This window comes from Branchiostoma belcheri, unplaced genomic scaffold (assembly GCF_001625305.1).
Source record: "Branchiostoma belcheri isolate BF01 breed outbred unplaced genomic scaffold, Haploidv18h27 scaffold1, whole genome shotgun sequence".
NCBI classification, from domain to species: Eukaryota; Metazoa; Chordata; class Leptocardii; order Amphioxiformes; family Branchiostomatidae; genus Branchiostoma; species Branchiostoma belcheri.
In genome coordinates, this window is record NW_017802379.1 from 6,950,131 (window position 1) to 6,970,989 (window position 20,859).

Below are 20,859 nucleotides of genomic sequence, written 5' to 3' on the forward strand. Positions count from 1 at the left end.
TGCTAGCTAGGTATGCACTTTAAGTGTGATTTTTTCAAGCAATTCTAATGTGGAAAACAGAATTGAAGAATGTTTGGTGTTCTGAATTCACAAAAAATATTTGACTAAGTTATTTGGTGTGTACTTTGCTGTAAATATTGGTCGACACATTCAAGGAATAATATGTGCATATTATACAGGAATTTTGATGTTTTACCTAAGTTTGAAAAAATTACTTAAAAAGTGAATGCTATTATTTCTGTAATATCATAAGACTAGTGTGGATGTGTGTGGTTCCAGTATTCCACAAATGAGCTTATATGTATTGCTTGCAGCTACAATGTAAGCTAAACACGGTGTAAACATGAATTTCTTCCCAAAAATTTGATCCGCCTGAAATGCACCAGGATTTAAAATCACAGTTGTTATGGTCCAATTCAAGAACTCCTCTTCTTACAAACTTATTCTTACTTGTGTAACTTCTTCTGACAAAAATCTTTGGCTTCCTTTGGGATCTGTTTTTCTGGTCTTATAACCTGTTACAGATAGTAAACGTCTCAATTACTGAAGAAAAGGTGTTTACTAAAATGATGAAAGTCTGGTGAGCTGATGAGAAGCTAGCTCTACATCCCCGCACAGGGAAGCCCCCTAAGGTAGCTGTACAATTTTTCCGATTATGTTGTTACTGAGGAAAAGGATTTTACTTAGATGATAAAAGACCAATAATGACTCGTCTGACAAGAAGCTCTACATTCCCCCATAGGCAAGTCCCCCAAGCCACAGTCAGGTTTCCTCAATAACGTTACTGAGGAAAAGGATTTTACAAAAAATGATAAAAGACCAATAATGACTGTGGTCTGACGATAAGCTCCACATCCCCGCACAGGCAAGCCCCCTAAGGTAGCTGTACGATTTCCCCGATGATATTGTTGATCCAGGGTAGGAACTCGGTCACGCGGGTGTAGATGCCTGGGAAACCCGGGGAGGCGCAGCCGAAGCCGAAGGAGGTGATGCCCCACACCGTCCACCTGCCGTCCCGCTCACAGACCAGAGGCCCGCCGGAGTCTCCCTGGATTAAACATCGGTGATTTAAAAGTACGTTACGGTGGGTTTACATCTCTACCTCCAATAGATGTTTTGGTGTTATTTATACGTGAATGTTAATAAGGCCACACTGATTTTATTTTATGAATGACATCTGGGCGCGCATTGATTTTCGCTTATTCTCAAAGAAAAATCAGCTCAAAGGAGGCTCTGACCTGGGTGCCATCCTCTGTAGTCCATGTAAAGAATGGCACCCAGGCAGCCGAAGCTCCACTAACGAACTAAAAAAAACTCGCAAAAGGCCAGCATGTGCCAGCTTGTCGTAAAAGTCGCTATGTACTACCGCGAAGTCACAATACCAGCTTTGGCAGGATTTTTTTTTATATTACTTGCCCGTACGCACTTGTTTGGGGGATTTTCAGAGGATGCCATCTCTAAAATTAAGTCAATATTATGTCAGAAGGCCACATCAGCGGTGCTGCCTTGGTGGCCTTTGACGTTGCAATAAAAAAACACTTAATAGAAAACGAAAACTGTCCGTTAAGAGCATTACAGGTGACGTACGTTACAGGTGTCAACACCGCCCGTCTGCAGGTAGCCGGCGCACAGCATCCTGGGCGTCATCTTCTTCCTGTACCGACGGCTGCAATCCGCATGGGGGAGCAGCGGCACACGGGCTTTCATCAACGTGCTGGGGCTGAACTCATCTGAGTCTGATGGGGAAGAGGATAGGAAAGCATGGCAAGTTTATCATACCTCCGTTTCTCCACATGCATTATTATGATACTGTTGGTATCATATTGCTTTACAGAAAAGCCCTTGATCCTATATCTGCAATTGATTCAACAATCTGGCGTGAAAGGAGGACAAAACCTGATTTTTTAATATAGTACCGTAACCACTGTAGGTTTCTATATTTTAATTTGTCAGTGGGCATCGTATGGTGTGCAGCACTATCACGGTATCAATGACCACACCATGGGCATCTGTATAACAGTAGTAATGCCCTACAGGCATTTCAGCACCAAGGAGAGGGATAGGCACCGCCCGTAACCCTGTTACTAAGACATAGAGTACGGCTCCTTTTGTTGTTTTCTTTCCTTTTTCGTGACTCGATGAGTTTGCATTCTTCGTATGTTGAACACACACACACACACACACACACACAAACAAACAAACAAATAGATAGATAAACAAACAGATAAACAAGGCGTACTGGTGTTCCCCCATCCGCTGATGGCACACATGTACCCGTCTGGGAACTGGTTAGGAGAGGTTGGCAGACAGGCCGTGCGCACATGGTCGGTCAGCCGGGCGCAGCGCCAGTTCTTTGTACGGAGCCTGCGTGAAAATGTACAATTTCAGGAACAATATTTTTATAATATTCATAAGAAACCTCATAGAATGTATCAGTTTTTGTACATAGCGAAATATATCCTTTCGTTGAGTGAAATCATTCTTTTATTTATTTATTTCTAGCTAAACATGAAAATGTACAGTACAAAGTGGTGGACAACTCTTAAGGCTACAGATATTGGCCTCACCACGAAAACAAAGAAAATATAACTGACAGAGTTATAGAAGTTCCAAAACGAATAAGGTTTGGCAGTCCGCGATGCAAAGGCAACATGTATAACTAGATCGCTGTACATGGTAAAATTATAATATTGGTGGCAATCATGACCATAACTACAACAGACAACAGGCATCGTGTCCTTACGAAATGATTTCATTGGATGTACATAGTAGTAGGGGAAAATGGAAGAAAGCCCTACCGTAACAGAGCGATGTCATAATCATTGGAGTCTGCCACATCCTCTGTGTAATTCTCGTGAACATGGACCTCAAGAATGTCAAACTCCTGTTCTGTTCCCTCTTCCACCTTACTGTTCATCTCTCCAACCACAATGCTGTATGTCTTGTTGGGGTATCTAAAAGGAAAACATTAAAGCTGTGTCATCAGGAGGATACAGAAGCATAAATTATAGCCATTTACAAAGTAAGTTGAATCAACCGTACTCCATGGCAAACAAGTGTTATTCCGGGAGTGTATGTGCTAATATATGATGCATTACAAGTGTAAATGTCAGAGATGTGACAAAATTGCACAAATATGTTGAAACGTGAAAGTAAATTACAATCACATGAATGCTCCATTAAAATTTAAATTTTCGGTGCAAACTGCTGGATAATGCCCCTTTGAAAACTGACAACGTAATTGATCAAACGTAACGGACGAAATACAGTCACACAAAATATAACAGAACAAAATGATGAAGTCAGCTTACTGTTCAAAACAATGCGCGGCCGTCAGAACCCAGCACTTGTCGATCAGGACACCCCCACATGAGTGGTACTTTCCGTCTTCCCGTATTGCCACCTGTGTGAGAAAAAGAAAAGAAAATGTAGAGCAGAATGCCATTTGCGTTGCACCGTGAATTATCATCTTCTACTAAAATTGTTACAAATTTAAAGGAAAAACTCATAGGATATCAGGGTTTTCTTTTACACAATCAGACCTGCTTATGATTCGATGCCTTTCAGACATCTTCTGACTGGAGTACTGTTTCTTGTCGCTATAAGTAGCAGAGGTAGGTGGCGCTTTTGCGGCTAGAACACGATACTAAACGGGGGTGAAAACTCGTTTTTCTATACTCTAGTTACTGACCTGCCACGGGAACTCCCCTTTCCTTGCGGGCCAACCCCCCACGATGGAGGCCAGCATGGGCCCGCCTGTTTCCTGGCCGCCGGTTGGCTCAACAAACTCCCAGTCACGTGATCGTTTGACGCGCAGCCCCTGGTCTAGGCCCGGGAGGTGGGCCGTGATGCCGCACGGAAGGTCCTGGGAACGAGGTTCTGCTGGAGTGGGCTTCGGTGTAGTTGGTGAGAACCCTGCGATTCAATTTGTAACATCTCTTTATGATAAGAAAGCAACAACAAATCATTTAAGAAATCAAGAGGAATGATAATAAGTTGCATAGTACCACACATGCGACTTGAAGGCATTTCAGCACTAAGGAGAGGTATAACCGTCACTATGTTCTGGGAACGAGCCTCACCGCAGAATCTTTCGTCACTTCCGTCTCCGCAGTCCGCCTCTCCGTCACACAGAAACGACCTGGGAACACAGCCGCCGAGGATGCCGGGAACTGTGCATTCAAACTCATAATGAAGACAGCCTGCAAAAATTGAGATATTCAGATAACCACACGTCTAACTAACACTAAGAAGACAGAGCGCTCATCAGCACAGTCAGGTACAAACTGTGAAAAACTGTACGTTTGAAAGAGGGCCTACATGACTGAATAAAATGTACCTCAGTCGCGTATGCAGGGCTCGAAATTAAAGGTGGTCCAGTGGCCACTGACCACTAAAATTTAGGCTAGGACAACTAAAAAGACACTTTGGTACATTTTTGGGACAATAGAAAAATAATCAAAGTCAGAATGTCTGAGCCCTTCTTTTGTTTATCAGGCACACTTCCCGGCTTTTTTGGATCCGGAAAAGTCCTCTCGAATTTCCTGTCTACACTGTTATTATAGTGCACCTGGGAGTGAACATAAGCAACATAAAGCTGATTTCAAGTTGAAGTCCTACAATTCTTAAAAAAACGGGTTGGGACAGTTTATCCTCACTTCGGGACAATTGAAATTTATTTTTGGTACAGATCTAGAGTTGGGACAATAGTAAGAAAATAAATTTCGAGGCCTGGTATGACACCTTGCTGGGCATCAAATCCTCACACTAATCGACCGTCCGACTTCCCCAGCCAACCCCTGACCTTACCTTCCGGCTCCCCGATCCGACACCTGACCCCTGCCACCTCGAAGAAGCTGCAGTCGTGCTGTCCCCAGGGTCCGTGCTCACACTGTGTGAGGGACGACTCGGTCCCGTCACACACCACTTCATCCAGCAGGAACCCCAGGCTGTTCCCGCCAAACCGGGACCGTGTGTCCGTCCATTCCGCTCCTCTACAAATATCAAATTTTAAATGTGCACCAACGAATATTCTAACGGGCAGAAAACAGGCTTAAAGAGGGGGGGGGGCTACATGTGTGTGTTGGTGGGGGGGGTGTTCGACAACACTCTAGGCGGAATTCGGAAACCTCTCGCTTTCGCTTTACGATAAATTCCAAGTGGCTATAACAACGCATTACGTAGAATTAAAATGGCAAATACGCTCGACGCAAAATGCGCCAATTACCCTCTACGTTGATTTAGAGCAGTCCGTCTACGCTCTACGTAGAATTAAAATGGACCATTACGATCTACGGAAAAGGGTATGCGGGTCCCCTTAAAGACCTTAAACGGAAAGGTGCAGCGAAACCTCAAATTGATATTTTTTGAGTAAAATTTGCGTCTACATTAACACAATTGCAATGATACAAAGAAACAAAGCCATTGTGAGAAGAAACTTCGACAGAAAAAGTTGTTACTTCGGGAGTTCTTACAGAGGATAGCCCAGCTCTCGGCACACCACGTGACCGTCCTGGATATCCCATGAATCATCACAGATCAGTCCCCAGGTCCCGTTGTACCTGACCTCTACACGACCTTGCCAAGGCGCGAACCCTCCCGACAGACGGACTTCAAACGGTGCCTGCTCACCTTCAGGGAAAGAGTTTATTTTTGGTGGGATTGTTTCGACAAGAAAAGTTCTAGAAACTGAGAATAAGTCACAGAAAATTTGTCGTCCTTAAATAGGCTTTGTCTCATTTCCTTTTCAAGAAAACTTGAAGAAAAAATTATATAAAATTTTACAAAAATATTCACATGTACATACCATTTTGGTTTAGTGTACATCAGTGCATTTTGTTTTCTTACCACAAGTTTCCTCGTCGGTAAAATCGCCACAGTCGTCGTTCCCATCGCACACTAGGCGCTCCTGTATGCACTTCTCGTTCCCACACTGAAAATATGGTCCGTCGGGCAACAACGTGCAGTTGAAGTTACCAACTAAAAAGAAATAGAGTGTATTTTCGTTACAACTCTCAAAGGTGACAAAGATGCAAGTTGTAAATGTAGGACATTAGTTACGTTATCTGCTATGATACCTCAGAACGTTGTCTGTTGCATTGGTCCTACTTTACAGTGTCTGCAGTGTACTATGGTTTTCTTTTACCAATACGAAATCATACTTTCTACCTGATTTTAATACTAGTACACAGACTTCGGTCTGAAGAATAATTATAAAATCAAACAAAAAGCCGTTGCATCACCGTGTTCCAGCCGTTCGTAGTGGTCAAACTTGTCGAAGTCCGCGCCTCTATTCAACCCACCAGCAGCATCTGTGTTAAAGGCCCTGAAAAGGAAATGTACAGATTTTGGGGCCTACTGTTATGGCACTGTAACGAAATTTACACACTCACACACAACTCTCAGCGCCGTGCGTTGAGAATCATCTTGAGTGAGGATTTCACCTCTTACCACAAGGCATGCGCACAGTTCAACCTTCCAACACTCAAGTCACGCCGTGACAAACTGACAACGAACTTCGCTAGATCACTTGAACGATCTAAGCTGCACAGACACTTATTGCCACCTCCAAGAGTTGAAATCAGTGGTAGGACGACCCGCTCATCCCTTAAACTGGACACTGTCTTCTGTAGAACTGAAAGATACCGAACAAGTGCAATTCCTCACATGATACGGATGCTGAATTTGTAGCTACTCTTTACTTCGTTGCCCTACTTATAACTTAATGCTGCCATCTATTTGTATGTACGTGTACTCAAATGTTATTTAATATCCCCAGAAATTTTATTCAAATGTACATACTAGAATCTACTCGTTGCGCCACACCTAATCATTTTATCCCGATATGCTTTTAACTTAAATGTTCAATGTTTTAACCAACCACTTGTTATCAATTGTTTTTATTCAATGCGCTACCTACATACCTCGATTTTAAATATTATACGTTAGACTGCTTACTTGCGTAAATCTATTAATCAATTGTAAATGTATCACATAATTCAGCCATTGGCTGCGAGGTGTTACTTGAATTTGAAATAAACCATTATATATAACTTGAAGTCCCCCTAATTTAGGGTCGCCCGAATTTACGAATTTAGGGTCGCGTAAATTATGTTTAACGAAGGAAAGCATAATGTGCTTGCTCTGTTTCCTCTTCTTCTTTTTCTTCTTCTCTAAACCAATAAGGTCAATGACCTAAACCAGACGTCTGTCACCATGGTAACTAGTTTGTTGTTGAACTTTGTGGAACGGTAAAACGTGTGTCATGAACTCCATACGTCGAAGGTATAGAATTTTGCTCACGACAGTGCGCATGACCGGTGCTCCTTGTCGTAGTCGAAGGACCGACAGGTGAAGATGACGTCATTGGCGGCTGCGCAGTGCTGCATGCACGTCTCGGGATCCACGTGATGGTACACGTGCACCTGCGGACGGACCCGCAGCGCCGCCTGGCGGTACAGCCGGTAACCGCCAACCGTGCCGTCGTCTGGGCGAGGGGAAGGGAATAAGACGCTTTACTAAGAGCATGGAGGTAAAAGAGCATTTATTTACCGTCCTGCCATGCAGTGTTGTTCTAAATCTCTAGAACGCATCAAAAGGATGAATAAAAATTTGGGAAAAAATTGGAAGTTCTAGAGTTTAGGATATCACTTACCGCACCCATCTTCGTCGCTGGCATCCTCACAGTCTACGTCATGATCGCACCTGAACAGTGTAGGGATGCACCTAGCGGCCAACACAGGAACAGCAGTCAGTAATTACGACCATTTAACTGAATCAATGGAATGAAGATACATGTATATGATTAAGATGTATGCAATATACGAGTGAAATATATCAAAACTGCTTACACGTTGTCGGATACGCATCTGAACCGGTCTCCCTTGCAGCTCCCTATTTTGGCTGCCCAGAGAGAAAATAAATGGTCAGATTAACATTGCAATATAATTAACATAACTAATGCACGGGACATGTAATTTAGCCTTCGGGCGGCGAAATATTCTTCGAATAAAACCGATATAAAACCAATATATTGTATAAATCCCACTCATGACCTTCGTAATCCGGGTTACTGCACTTCGTGAGGCCGCAGGGCGAAGGGCGGAAGTCGTCATCACCCTGCCGGATGTAGCACCAGGGCTCCGCCGCACCGGTGGGGTTACGGCACTTCTTATGGTTACCTGTGTGTGGTCGGGGAGGGGGTGGATAGATAGATATAGATAAGAGGAAGATAAAAAAACAAGGTTTTTGTGAAGCAATTTCAGGGCGACAAGACAATATTCTTAATGAGGAATCTGCCTGATATTCACATTTACTGCAATGTCGTAGCACATTTTCGTCAGCATTTCATACTTTTAAGTAAAGCGTTTGTTTTGGGGCTATTTCAAACGCTTCAAGTATGAAATGATGACGAAAAGGTGCTAGCTACATGAGGCGTCTCTTTTTTTTCTTCGATATCGGCCACAAATCACTAGAATACGATACTAAACAAGCAGCCGTTTTCTGAGATATTATACCACACTGCTAGATGTAATATCATCAACACAAATCAACATACACATATCAACATGTAGAGCAACTTTGAAACCAGTCAGCCTGGTTCTCATGTGACCCTTACCTGGACTGCCGTGTGACGTGGCGCCCACCTGGTCCCACCTGACGCACAGGTTACCGTCCCTGTCGGTTCTCTTGTCTCCCTGGTACTCTCCTCCATCCCCGGTGTAACAGTCAACTGTGGAACAGATATGTGGAAAAGTTGAAGAGTTGAAGTAAATTACAATCACACGAAGATTTTTGTCAATTAATATATTTACGTTTTGCTTCTAAAAATGTTCCATAATGCCCTTTATTAAGGTTATTTTTAAAGCATTGACCTACTAGACGTTACATGGTACTGAAGTGCCTTCCACACGGTTGACTAACAAGTAACACTCACCGTTACATTGGAGTAGGTCACAATAGGCGAAACGCTCCTCTCCGGCCACGTAACACCAAAGGCGCGAGTCCCCGTCAGGGTTGCGGCAGTAGTTGTGATCACCTATTCCACGTTGTCCTTGGCCAAAACGGCGAGTATTAAATCTAAATGAAAAAAAAAAAAACACAACAGACGAATCGTTAGATACAGAGTTAAAAGAAACGTATTTTATGATTTTCATTATTATGATATACTAGCTAAATTACGTAAATAAGATGTTAATACTTATAAAGAATATTATGTACTTAACAAAAATGTATAAAAAATTGAATGGTTACGGCCTGTCATGTGTTTCACTCCATTTCAGACAGGGGGCGCCACTTTCCGTTGAGCTGTGGCTGCCACGATACGACTCCCCGTTTCCAACGTAACAGAAGTCGTAACTTGGCTGTGGAACCTCCGGACCTTCGTCTATCAGATCAACTGGAACAGAAAACAAGTTAATAACATGGCATTATTTGCTGATATAGTAGCTAATACATATAGTAGCTAATACCGTAGTACATGTACCTGTAAACTTGTAATGATAGACCATCCCCATATATGGTTTCCAAGTCGAGATGTTTTAATGTCAAATACTGTAAGCATCTTCAGTTCTGAGGTGAATGCATCGTCCAGCAGTCGATGCAAACTGGCTGGTTTCTCCATGATTTCTCATTAGTTATCATCAATAATCAACATGATCGAAAATGATGTGGTCGCCATGGGCAGGCATCGGGCCCAACTCACGGTGGTCACGGTCACGTTGGCCAGGTGGTCACCTTAGACAGGTCTCTTAATGCTAGCCAATGGGGAAATTTTTGGGGACCGAGTAAAAGCGGTCACCATGGCCAGCTTGAAGAGGTGGTCACCTTGGCAGGTTTGACTGCACATCTACGTGTACTCGTAACAATAGACCAACTACAACCGCTGTATGAATAACTCTATTCTTCCTTGGTTTTCATGTTTTAAGTTTTCGTGTTTTAGGCACTGTTACTAATTCACACACGCGCGCGCGCGCGCGCGCAAACACACACACACACACACACACACACACACACACACACACACACACACACACACACACACACACACACACACACACACACACACCTTCTTCCCGCAGACAGATGACTCCCGCCACTTCTCTCGGGTCACAGTCCGACCCCCACCAGTTGCCATGGCGACACTCCAGAAGACTGGTCTCGTTCCCAAGGCAGAAGACGTCGTCTGTGATGAAGTTGAGATCTCCGTGGCCAAAACGTGAGTTTTTGGTCGCTCGCTTCGCCTCGCTAAAACATCATTAACAATATCAATGATATTTACAAAAAACGCATCTTTGGGTACTGCATTAATTATGTTTACCTTCCGAGAAGGAAACATATTGTTTTTGCTCTGTTTCTTCTCTTCTCCAAAGGCAGAGGTCAATGACGTCGATCTGCACCAGACGTCTGTCACCATGGTAACTGGTGCTGTAGCAGACAGCCTGTGGTGTTGGGTTACATTATGTTGCCTCTCATCATATATCTGAATGTGTTTGAGTAGAGTAATAAACAGTAGTTTGTGGCATGTGAAGGTTAACATTATGCCTTTGCTTAGCAAATACTACCTTTCTAGTTAAATTCTATTTAGTGTAGTCGTGTAGAGAGACCTGTGTGATGCCTCTGAAGTGGAACGATGACGTACCTGTATCCTAGCAACCTACAGACGACATCTGCCTCCCGCTTGTCCCAGCCGTCGTCACAGATAACCCCCCAGTCTGTGACCTCTGACCCGAGCACCTTCAACTCCACACGGCCTCTGTGAGCCGCCTCGCCCCCGCGCAGTCTGACGTCACAGAAACAAGAGAGATATTCTATGACGAAAAGGCTAAATATGTTTTGATGTAATACAGATGAACTTTCATGCCTAGAGAGATATTCACTCACGGTTTCAAACTTCTGTGAATGCTCGATTTTATTTCTTATTTACCTTGCAACAAATACACACGAGGATACGTGAGCACGTTGGCAGAAGGTACTGCATCTGTGCGAAACCCGTAATGTATTGTGCATTGCACTTCGACAATTCGTCTTATTTAAGGTGGAATTCGCGTATTTAAGAATGGCATTCCGCCTATAGTTTTCTAACTTGTGTTGGAAAATATATCTTCTGAAAGCGGAAAAAGTGTAATCCAATGATGACTAAATATCCAGCAAAAACCGTGGAAAATCAGGGTTTTGCACATAATCAGTACGTTCTGTTGACGTGCTAGATGGATTGATACCACGGAAATACCTGAGTTCAAATCCTGGACCCTTGGTTTCCGCCCCCTCTTCCGTTCGGATGATCTGTACGGATGGAGGTCTGTCTGCCTCCTGTCGGCTTTCTGGTTGCTGTGCGACCAACAGGCGAGTAAGTTGTGCATTCTCCTCCTTGAGAACCCTGTTCAGCTCTCTCTGGCGATTTAGTTCCGCACTGCAGTCCTGAGCTGAGAGGACAGTACATGTCAGAACAACGTATACAAATGCTACGACGAATTCGAAGACAAAGAAACCGATTTACTAGCAAATTCAATTCTGTCTATTTCAGGCCCTACAACCATCTTGAGGAACGGTTGCTGAATTTATGATCATAAAAATATTATATATATGGTTGATATACGGGCGCTATGCATAGCATACATTTTGGATATAGAATGGCGAGAATGTTTCCGTGCTATTTTGATCAGCCCCTACGTACCGGTGTCGGTCACTTCCCGGCGGTATCTTGCCGCACCTTCCCCGGCTCTCGCCAGCCCTCCCACCACCAGACAACGGCCAGGTACACAGGCCCACAGGACGAGTAGAACAGCCCAGATCTTCTTCATTCTTGCTTCTATATCTTTAAGTCCACTGTGTGTTGCAGAAGTTTTTGTCCAGACTTAAAAGTCAAGAGCTTGCAAACAAGGCTTCGTGGGGCAGCTGGGACAAAATAAACATGTTTACGATCCGAAAACCCTAAATCAAAGGTCAGGCCGGTTTGCAATTGTATGGACAATGTTTTGTTATAAAGTCCAAAACGTCAGTTACTGAGAAACGGACAAGAAATCACTCATGTTTTGCTTTAATTTAAGTGTAAATAGAGGGATGTTTGGGTCTTGAAAGACCTATGTGTACTAATAACCGGAGTCAAACGTTCTAAATTGAATGTACGGGTGTACATGGGTCAAAATCCACCTCGTCATGAAAGTGCAGTTCAATTGTACCTTTAAAAAAAGCTGAAAGTTTGACTGTTATGTATATGAATTTGCCACTGCCGTTAACGTTTGTGACTCTCCTTAGTTTGGCCTGAGGTAACTCCGCCGGACTTTGTTATTGACAGTCTAAGTCTGGAGGACTGCTGAGACAAAGACCGGATATTGCGGGTCAGAACTCTACGAGAGTTCTGCAAACAATGAGTGGCTATCGTATCGTTTGTCGTCATTTGCGCTGACTGGGCCTAATTATGATGTACATTGTAATACCGTACCGATGCATAGACCTTTTTACCTTTAATATTTTCTATCAACGTTTGTTACCTCTTGCGACTACATGGTTGCGTCTAAGTCACGTACACAGCCACATACAGTCATTTCAATGTTTTAATACTCTCTGAGCTTTGGCAATCTATCCATCCAGCTCTACATTGATATCTATAACCATGTAAATCAACATATCCGGTTTGTCAAACGATGGATACATGTAAGATGTAATGATGTGGGAGACTTAGTTCTATATCTATAGATTTGAGAACAATAAATAATACATACCCTGGTTACTATAAAAAAAAACCTTGAATAGTATCATTATTTATTTGCGCTCACAGAAGTTAAGTACGATCTGATTTTACTAGTAAACTCAAAGATAAAATGTTCTTCTATATATAGCTAACCAATACATTCTGACGTTACATTTATGAGCAGATCGGACCACACTTTGACTTGATTTTTGTATTGCCCCCGTTTATAATGTTTCACACTGAATCCTCTTCTTCTTCATCTGACGGATTCTCCGCATCATCTTGCTCCTGTTTCGCCGTTATGGCGTTGGCCGTTTCATAGTCCTCTGTGTCGTCGGAACAGCACGTGATCTCTCCCCGTATCACCATCTCCACCACCCCGATCACCGCCCCCATCACCGACCCGAGCACCACGTACACCAGGGCCGGCATGTCGAACCAGTCCTTCCCGGCCCGCTGAGACACCCACACCGACGCCATGGCCACGTTCCCGATCAGAGTCAGCACGGAGTTCAACCAGAACCTCCGCTTGTGATCCAGGGTCTTTACCGTCGTGGCCGTGTCTAACGCCATGGCTAGGCCGCTGAAGAACACCTCCACGCACCCTTGGTCCTCTTCATCTGTGCAGAATGTCACAAACATCATGGTTAGCCATTGAACACCGATGGGAACTAGTACCCATTCACTGAAGGTGGATGCGAACAGTCCAATGGCAAGAGTGCGGGCGCTGATTTCTATCAGCTTCCAAATGACGATCAACACCACTCTGGCTACCAGTCCGCCTGTCAGCTTCTCCACCATGAGGGACGACGTGTAGTACAGCAGCACGACAGCTGCCTTGACAGCAGACAGCAGCGACAGCGCCAAGGTGACCTTCGTCAGGATGCTCACCTGCTGCCCAGTGCTGGCGAGGATGCAGATCTGTAGACACAGCTGAGGTACGCTCTCCAACATGGCGCCCATCATGTGTAGAATGGGAAGATTGTACATGTTCTTCAACACGGATACTCCGCGAACTCGGATAAACTGCCTCCTCCACACCTTCACAAACAAGTCCCCGTACTCCAGGAATATACCCAGCTGTAGGAGGTACAACACACACCAGCCACGCCTGATCATAGCAGGCTTGTTCTTAGCTTCGTTCCTGTTGAGCCATGCTGAGGAAACGTTGGTGATAATGAGGGACAAGACGACAAGTCCTAAAGTCCAGGAGGACCAGACAGTGTCCCCGCTGTTATAGTACTGAACCGCCAGCAGTACGTCTGTGATTATATCACACAAGTACAGTACGAGTGGAATCGCGACCAGGCGGAGAATCTGAAACCACCTACGGTCATAGAGAGGACAGGGGAAGAGATCCTCTTCTTTGAGCGGGACGATTTCTTCCATGTTGTGTTTCGAGGCTGTTTATATCGAAGAACACTCACGCGGAAGAAGTGACCAAGTAGAATTCGAATAGAACTGCACCTGTAGAAAAGATGAAGAAAACTTAGTGTCAAATTAACAGCTACCCGTCCCCTCACTAGACTACAAAACCCGTAAACATTGAAGGTACAGGTGGTGCTTTTGTGACCCTTGTGGGCAAGATGAGAACTGCAAGCATTCTGCATGTGTTGCTTTACAATTTACATACTGATACAGTGTTACTACATACAATTCAGTAATCCCCTCCCTGTAATTTCTCTGGCCTTACTTTTCACACACAAACGACGGCAGCCCTCCCTGGATAACCTCTGACCTTCCATAGATGACATCATATTCAGACGAGAACTGTAGTCGATCCGGTCAAACCAGTCTCCTGACAGATCACAGATACTGAGTATCCACAAACTAGCCAGGCGCTAGGCACACTGTCACAGCCTATATATGTATGACGCTATGGATTCTACACATTTGGCGAGTGGACGCAGCACATTGTGCAAACAACGACATAAGCACAAGACAAGATTCTGTCACTCTTTTCTCAAGAAATCTGGATGTTTTATAGACTCCTATTTGATGTTGTAAAGACTCAGTAAACTCCTGTTTGCCTTAGATACAGTAGCCTGTGGCGTATAACCAGGGCAACATTATGCGAACGTACATACATGTATGTGAAGTATAGGTAGTCGCAAGGTCTGACTAAAGACTGACTTCCCTAAAGAGAATATTATGAATAACATACATTCTGACCATTCTGACTTAACTCCCTGACTACAATGACAAATACCGGTGCATGTGTATGAGTAAAAATGAGCAAGCGTTTAGAAACGCAAACCCGTACAGACAGACGCTATTTTTGTCACCACAGCCACTTTCAACGCAGTTTAGAAGAAGAACTTCTGACAAGAGTATGGCGGTCGAGCAGCTGAAATATATACTGTCTATTAATAATTTTAAGTATGATGTGCCATACAAATGACCCCGGGCCCCTACTCGTACTCAGCCAACTCACCTGTCAGTAAGATGATTTGAAGTGTTGACAATGGAAAAGGAATGTCCAAACGTCTGTTAAATAGGTAATGAGGACGGGGACACGTTGTTATCACGTGATTGCATACGTCACTGGAACTTCAACTGTGTTTACAAACGGCGATGACGTAAGAAGGGGGCGGAGTCATACGTAGAAATTACATGTGAGTGGCAAGCAGATAACTTAAGATCATCTCTAGCTTCTAGTTACCTTCGCCAAGAAGGGCATGTTTTCGTGGCTGCGTCTGTGTGTGTCTGTGCGTGTGTGAGTGTGTGTGTGTGTGTGAACAACATAGCTCGAGAAGGCTTAGATGGATTATCTTGATATTTGCTAGGTGGGTAGGTCTTGATGAGAGCTCGAAATGATTATATTTGGGCCCCCTGGCGGCTTGTTTTAGTACTGCAGCGGAGCTTCCGGTTTTGATATCTCGTGATCTGGACATGTTTGGGTCATGATGTTTGGATGGTAGGTAGCTATTGTGCTTAGAAAGAAGTGAAGTAAGTTTGGGCCCCATAGCAGCTTGTTTGGGAACTGCAGAGCGTTTGTATGAAAATGTTTTAAGTAGGATAACTCAGAAACCGACCCTCTGTAAATCTGCTGCGTTCCATGATAGGACACAATTCAAACTTTTGACATATGTAATTAAGAGGAAGAGGAACCCAATTCTGCTGTTAAACTATTTAAAAGGTAAACGTTCAAGGGGCATCATTAACGTTCGAGAAATAAGTCTTTTATTTCTAGTCACATTTACTCAGGAGACTAAAACTACCTAGAAGTGCCCATTTACAGATATGAACGGGCGGCAGTTATTTGTCACAACATATTGGTTGTCATTTTAAAATACAAACAACATTGTATTCTGTCTAATTGACAGATGTACATAATTGAAGTAGGCGTATGATAACATACATCAAATATATATTCAAGAGCCAACATGCAAATATATGGGCATCTATACCGAATAACAGAAACCATATGCGCGTAATATATGTAATCGATAATAAAATGATAACAATAACATTATATACAATACAAAATGTATATGTATCAAGACAAAATGATACATATGTATCGATAACGATAACGATGACAACTCCATTCAATAGCTCTTATTGTGTTGTGATTAGTTTCGAGGTAAAATGTTTTGCATTTGTTACTGTTGTTTGATTATTGATTGACATTTTAATAGTTTGTTGTATACACATACTTATGATTATAACAAGTCTCTAGCTGAACGTACATTTACCATTCATAAGTCGTCCAACAGTTCTTTTCCTAAATCTATTTACATTATATAATCATCCATACAATATCACTACCGTTGTATAATATAGTTTTCATTATATATAATGATGCATTAAGATTCAAACTAGCTCTACGTAGCTGCGTATCAATTTTTTATGGCATAGCCATTGTAGAATTATTTCAACTATGGTCGTGCCACAAATCTATCATTCTATAATTATATAGATAAAACATCACTGTTAGATGCAGCTTACATTGCTGAAATGGCTTTAAGTTGCCTGTCGATATATATAAGTTTTTATCATAAAAGTTATGGCGTTCTTCGTCGCTCACGATCTATGTCGTGAGTTTTCGTAGGACATAGTTATATTTACTGGTTGGAAGGAGAGGGGGAAATAAATAAGTTCCACGCGAAGTTGATCGGAATGCAGCCTCTGTCAGGCTTTGGGAAGCTGATGGAAAGAGTACAGTTTGCCTAACAGTACTCTTAGCGGACCAACTTTCCCGGCGTGCTATCTGTCTATTTGGCCTATTTCTATTCTTTGTAGCTGCTTCCCGAAGCCTGGTAGAGGCTACTGGGAATGGATGATACCCCAGCTTTGTGAGGATGGGTATGTGTGAGTTGACAATCATAGCGCTATTTCCCTGTCCGCCATTCAGGCTTCCAAAGTGATACAGGGTTTTGTGGAGTCGGTGGAAATACTCCGCACCGCAGCGACCTTCCTGGCCTTGACGCCCGTCACGCACGTTACCATGGCAACCCGAAGCCTGTACAGTCCGTACACGAAGAGGTAGATAGCCGAGGTGCCGACGAGCGCGCTGCCGGCGATGAAGCACGCCGCCCGGCCGGGGTGCGAGGAGTAGTCCACGAACCAGTAGACGTACGGTTCCCCCTCGGCGTTGGTCCCGCCTGCCGCCCAGTACACGATGGTGAACCCCGCGTAGATCCAGCCGAACATGAAGACGTGTACGATATGAAGCAACCTCACGGGAATACCACAGATAAACAGGTCTAACGTAGCGAGGACGGTGTTCATGATATGTTCGAAAACGCTGATGACTTTAAAAGTGCCGGAGGAAAGGAAACCGCAGTAGGCCGTTGTCAGATAGAAAGCGAGCGGGATAGCGATGTTGAAAAGAACCCATTCTACTTTATGGTACCATTTCAGCGGGTCCTTTATTTTGTTCACGTCGTAGCTTTTGACCTCGGGCACTTCGACGTAGCCGTGGCTGAGCTCGGGTGGCGCTCGGACGTCGTCGTCGTCGCTCGAGGACGATCGGTCCGACTCGGAATCGTTCGTGCTTCGCTCGTTTCTGTAGCCAATCACGCAGACGATAGCGGCCCACACGGCGTGGCAGGTAAGAAGAGTGAAGCCCCAGTTGGTGTAGTAGATGTGCCACTTGTTGTAAGGTCCGTCTAGGAAGTCCCACACCAAGATGGCCACCAACACCACAGCTAACGTCACACGGTAGGCCAGGAAAATCCTCTGGTTCACCAACCACTGAAACAAAGGAGAAATATACGGCATTGGTTCAAAGTTCCCATTATACTACTAGTATGATTTTATCTTACGCGAAAATCTTCATCCACTACTAAAAAAGCAACAACAAACGAACAGGTCGAATTATTTCATATTTAGCATTTAGGCCACAGCAAGTAAATTTTATGGATGACATCCTCCTCAGACTTCAAATCTAATGCGACAGGACAGACTATAACTATGCACAGATTCACCAACCACTAGACACAAAGTAAAGGACATGGGTGTTACCGTTCTAACATTGTCTTAATTTTTACCAGACCGGGTCATTATTTCAAGAAGACCAAGTATTGATATTGGACCTGATTTCAGATGACAAAGTTAGGACTTTATTAGGACATCATCAACTTCATCATTATCATTATCACGAAAAGAAAACTACTCTCCTTATAACATCACAAAACCCACACATCATAGAAAAGTGGGATCATTCGTCTTCCCCTGTGTCGAAAAAAAAGAAGTCGAAACCTATAAGTTAGATTTTATTAGTGTTAAGTAGTTAGAGTAGTCACATACTATTGTCCATTCTTTATTTCCATGTACACGCAATTAGCCTACGGACAAGAACTTGCAATAAACCTTATTATTAGCTATGTAAGCCTGGAATTTTAAGTTTAAACAGTCTTTCAACACTTTCAACAGTGCTGGTGCTATGCGGAATTGGCAGAATTGTATTCAACTGACGATACAATGTGTCCACCGCTCTGTGAAGGCCTGGGGAGTCCTCCAGAGATTGCCCACTTTCAGGAACTTGAAAACCTTCTTTGATCAGAAGCGGAGAAGCAGACACATCAATATTACGACTCATTAGCGTGGCTGAGTTCAACGTCTCTCCCGTCCTAGCAACGTGTAATCGGGGGTAACGAGCATATCGGGATGCAAGCCTCTGCGCACTGCCTGTCATTGTTAGCGACAAACATGCCTTTGAACAAGGGTAACTACCGGCTGACACTTGATTTATGTCCGGGCCTAGGTAACAGCGGGAATTCTTCATAAAAGGAAGTCAAGGTTAGGTTGGAACAATGGGGGTGGGCGTGTCCTTCCGGCGAAGGTCGCCAGGGGTCCGCACTTCGAACTCCTGACATTTACCGTCAGTCAGGAAGACGACATCGCAGTCTGTTGCAAATCAACAAAAACTCGCGGGTTCGCGAAGCTTTTTTTCTAAAGAATTATCCGAATTATCTCAACGTACAGTGTATCTCATTGGTACATATCACAGCATCGTTGTTGGAAAATTATAGTAAAAGACACTTGGAATGTGAACTATCGCATTTGAGGGTTTTTTTTCGTAACACACTGCAAGTTGAAGAAAAAGCGTTTGTCTCTTGAAAGAAAGAAAAACTAGGCTTTCTAAAGAAGATAGAGATTTTGAGACAAGCTGGCTCTTTTCCCCTTCAGACTGTCTGTTTAGGGCCCAGTCAAACAACTACACCACATTTTCAGTGTGTGATTCAAACTTTGGTTTCTTGGTGAAAATACGTATACGTCCAATGCAGTATAAGTGCAGTAGCAGTAGGCCACACGCACTGCCAGTAAGGGTCACTTTCATGACGTCATACAAGGGCAAACTATCTCGTAAACATGGCTTAGCTTAGCTTTCTTTGACAGCTCGTTTTTACAAAGTGGGTGAAGCATTGTACCTGTCGCGAAAAGCGAAAACGTAACAAGATGGAAAATCTTTTCAATTAGTAAACTAGATATAACGAATACCACACCATTCTACCAAACAAACGAAATTTCCTTTTGGCTACTAAACTCTTTGTACAATGAAACAAAATATTCAGCATTGAATTTGTTTATAGGGATGCCTTGAATTTGGTGCAAGAGATCTAGAATATTTCGTCTTTTGCCATTTATTTGTTCTCCCCGGTCTGTAGGTTGATGACTCTTGTCAATTTTTTACGGTTTCGAATTCAGGCGATGCGGTACGTAAATGCATAACTAAGCATAAGGCTAAGAATAAGAATGCTGCACGAAGTATAAAATAATACAAAGACTAACTATTTTGTCACGCATACATGGAGTCGATCTTCGTTGCAAACTTGGAACATCCCCTCTCTAATCGAACTACTGCTGTATCAGACCATTGACGCAGTTTTTGGACAGCTCCTAACTTGACCCTGTCTCCTATCAGATTAAGCAAGGATTGTCCGAAGACGCCACTGTTGGAAGACATCCGTCTGAGTTCGGGATTGGGTTGGGATCGGGATGGATTCGGACTAAGATTGGGATCAAGATTGATTCGCGGGTTAGGATTGGGATCAGGATGGGTTCTGGCAAGGATTGGAATAGGGTAAGGTTTGGAATAGGGTCAGATCGTATTTAAGAACATTACAACAACAGCAATGTCCCAAATGTCCTACAAGTGTGCCAAGAAAGAGTTAAACTTGAGACCTACCGGGGACCTGTAGAACGCCCGAGGGTCCTCGTGGTTGAGGAGTAAGGATGACCAGCGAAACTCTCGAGAACAACCCGCCATCTTCTTCAGCAACTCGTTCTTCGCGTCGTAGAAAACAACACTTCTCTAGCGCTCCACATCTCAACACTACCTCCTCCTCACGTCTCCAAACGTTTTTTCAAACGTTAATTAGTGTTGATGTTCATCACACCAACCTTCAGTCAACCGTGTAATTGAGTTAGGAAACGAAGTCGTGAGGTGCTACGCAGGCGGCGCGACCATTTTGCCGCCTGGGTGAGGAGCGAACTGAAGTGAACCGCCCGAGAACATCTGGTACGGCAGACGGCTTCCCTCAGGGGACCCCGACAATACGTACATCGTTTCACGTCATAGCAGACACGTGCGTCATACGTAGAAAGTGTAAAGAACTGAAATTACAAATTAAAGTAGTACTAGTAACTGTCCAAGTGTAAAAACTCAACGTTTGATAGACATTCTCTATAAACAACCTTCAGAATATGTACGAATATTT

The 20,859-nt window shown here is 43.6% G+C and overlaps 4 protein-coding genes across 5 annotated transcripts; all 4 read right to left on the minus strand.

Moving 5' to 3' along the window:
- Window positions 1-874: 874 nt before the first annotated feature.
- On the minus strand, window positions 875-4,198 carry LOC109463077 (neurotrypsin-like). The gene is made up of 7 exons (XM_019759789.1): window positions 4,083-4,198; window positions 3,692-3,915; window positions 3,312-3,403; window positions 2,799-2,954; window positions 2,240-2,364; window positions 1,588-1,736; window positions 875-1,048 (listed from the first exon to the last, which is right to left on the minus strand). Exons 2-7 carry the CDS (start codon window positions 3,746-3,748, stop codon window positions 875-877), a joined length of 753 nt encoding a protein of 250 aa, XP_019615348.1. The 5' UTR covers window positions 3,749-3,915; window positions 4,083-4,198.
- Window positions 4,059-11,801, minus strand: LOC109468708. Its single transcript, XM_019767062.1, has 16 exons — window positions 11,675-11,801; window positions 11,231-11,423; window positions 10,640-10,780; window positions 10,067-10,245; window positions 9,253-9,397; window positions 8,936-9,078; window positions 8,618-8,731; window positions 8,055-8,180; window positions 7,851-7,902; window positions 7,655-7,725; window positions 7,303-7,486; window positions 6,243-6,325; window positions 5,848-5,979; window positions 5,475-5,631; window positions 4,805-4,994; window positions 4,059-4,202 (listed from the first exon to the last, which is right to left on the minus strand). The coding sequence occupies exons 1-16, from the start codon at window positions 11,799-11,801 to the stop codon at window positions 4,059-4,061; spliced, it is 2,181 nt and encodes a 726-aa protein (XP_019622621.1).
- Window positions 11,802-12,916: 1,115 nt separating this feature from the next.
- On the minus strand, window positions 12,917-15,179 carry LOC109462969 (XK-related protein 6-like). 2 transcript variants are annotated; one of them, XM_019759618.1, is made up of 2 exons: window positions 15,126-15,179; window positions 12,917-14,158 (listed from the first exon to the last, which is right to left on the minus strand). In XM_019759618.1, exon 2 carries the CDS (start codon window positions 14,078-14,080, stop codon window positions 12,926-12,928), a length of 1,155 nt encoding a protein of 384 aa, XP_019615177.1. In that variant the 5' UTR covers window positions 14,081-14,158; window positions 15,126-15,179; the 3' UTR covers window positions 12,917-12,925. The 2 variants fall into 2 exon arrangements, with proteins under 2 accessions (XP_019615177.1, XP_019615185.1); XM_019759626.1 differs by lacking the exon at window positions 15,126-15,179 and adding an exon at window positions 14,385-14,414.
- A 1,865-nt stretch (window positions 15,180-17,044) lies between these two features.
- On the minus strand, window positions 17,045-20,408 carry LOC109468797 (protein rolling stone-like). The gene is made up of 3 exons (XM_019767170.1): window positions 20,328-20,408; window positions 17,642-17,890; window positions 17,045-17,563 (listed from the first exon to the last, which is right to left on the minus strand). The coding sequence occupies exons 1-3, from the start codon at window positions 20,406-20,408 to the stop codon at window positions 17,045-17,047; spliced, it is 849 nt and encodes a 282-aa protein (XP_019622729.1).
- Between the last annotated feature and the right edge of the window lie 451 nt (window positions 20,409-20,859).

Bases quoted from the DNA above. Each gene is read 5' to 3' on its own strand.
- LOC109463077 (XM_019759789.1), bottom strand. From the start codon at position 3,748: ATGCTGGCCTCCATCGTGGGGGGTTGGCCCGCAAGGAAAGGGGAGTTC. The intron at 2,365-2,798 runs GTAGGGCTTTCT...ATTTTCACGCAG, and splicing joins TATGACATCGCTCTGTTACG to GCTCCGTACAAAGAACTGGC. The intron at 1,049-1,587 runs GTACGTCACCTG...TGTTTAATCCAG, and splicing joins GCGGTGTTGACACCTGTAAC to GGAGACTCCGGCGGGCCTCT.
- LOC109468708 (XM_019767062.1), bottom strand. From the start codon at position 11,801: ATGAAGAAGATCTGGGCTGTTCTACTCGTCCTGTGGGCCTGTGTACCT. The intron at 8,732-8,935 runs GTGAGTGTTACT...TCTGTTCCACAG, and splicing joins TGACCTACTCCAATGTAACG to TTGACTGTTACACCGGGGAT. The intron at 7,726-7,850 runs GTAAGCAGTTTT...GTTGGCCGCTAG, and splicing joins AGATGCGTATCCGACAACGT to GTGCATCCCTACACTGTTCA.
- LOC109462969 (XM_019759618.1), bottom strand. From the start codon at position 14,080: ATGGAAGAAATCGTCCCGCTCAAAGAAGAGGATCTCTTCCCCTGTCCT.
- LOC109468797 (XM_019767170.1), bottom strand. From the start codon at position 20,408: ATGGCGGGTTGTTCTCGAGAGTTTCGCTGGTCATCCTTACTCCTCAAC. The intron at 17,891-20,327 runs GTAGGTCTCAAG...CCTTTGTTTCAG, and splicing joins GGGCGTTCTACAGGTCCCCG to TGGTTGGTGAACCAGAGGAT. The intron at 17,564-17,641 runs GTCCGAGCGCCA...AACAAAATAAAG, and splicing joins CCTCGAGCGACGACGACGAC to GACCCGCTGAAATGGTACCA.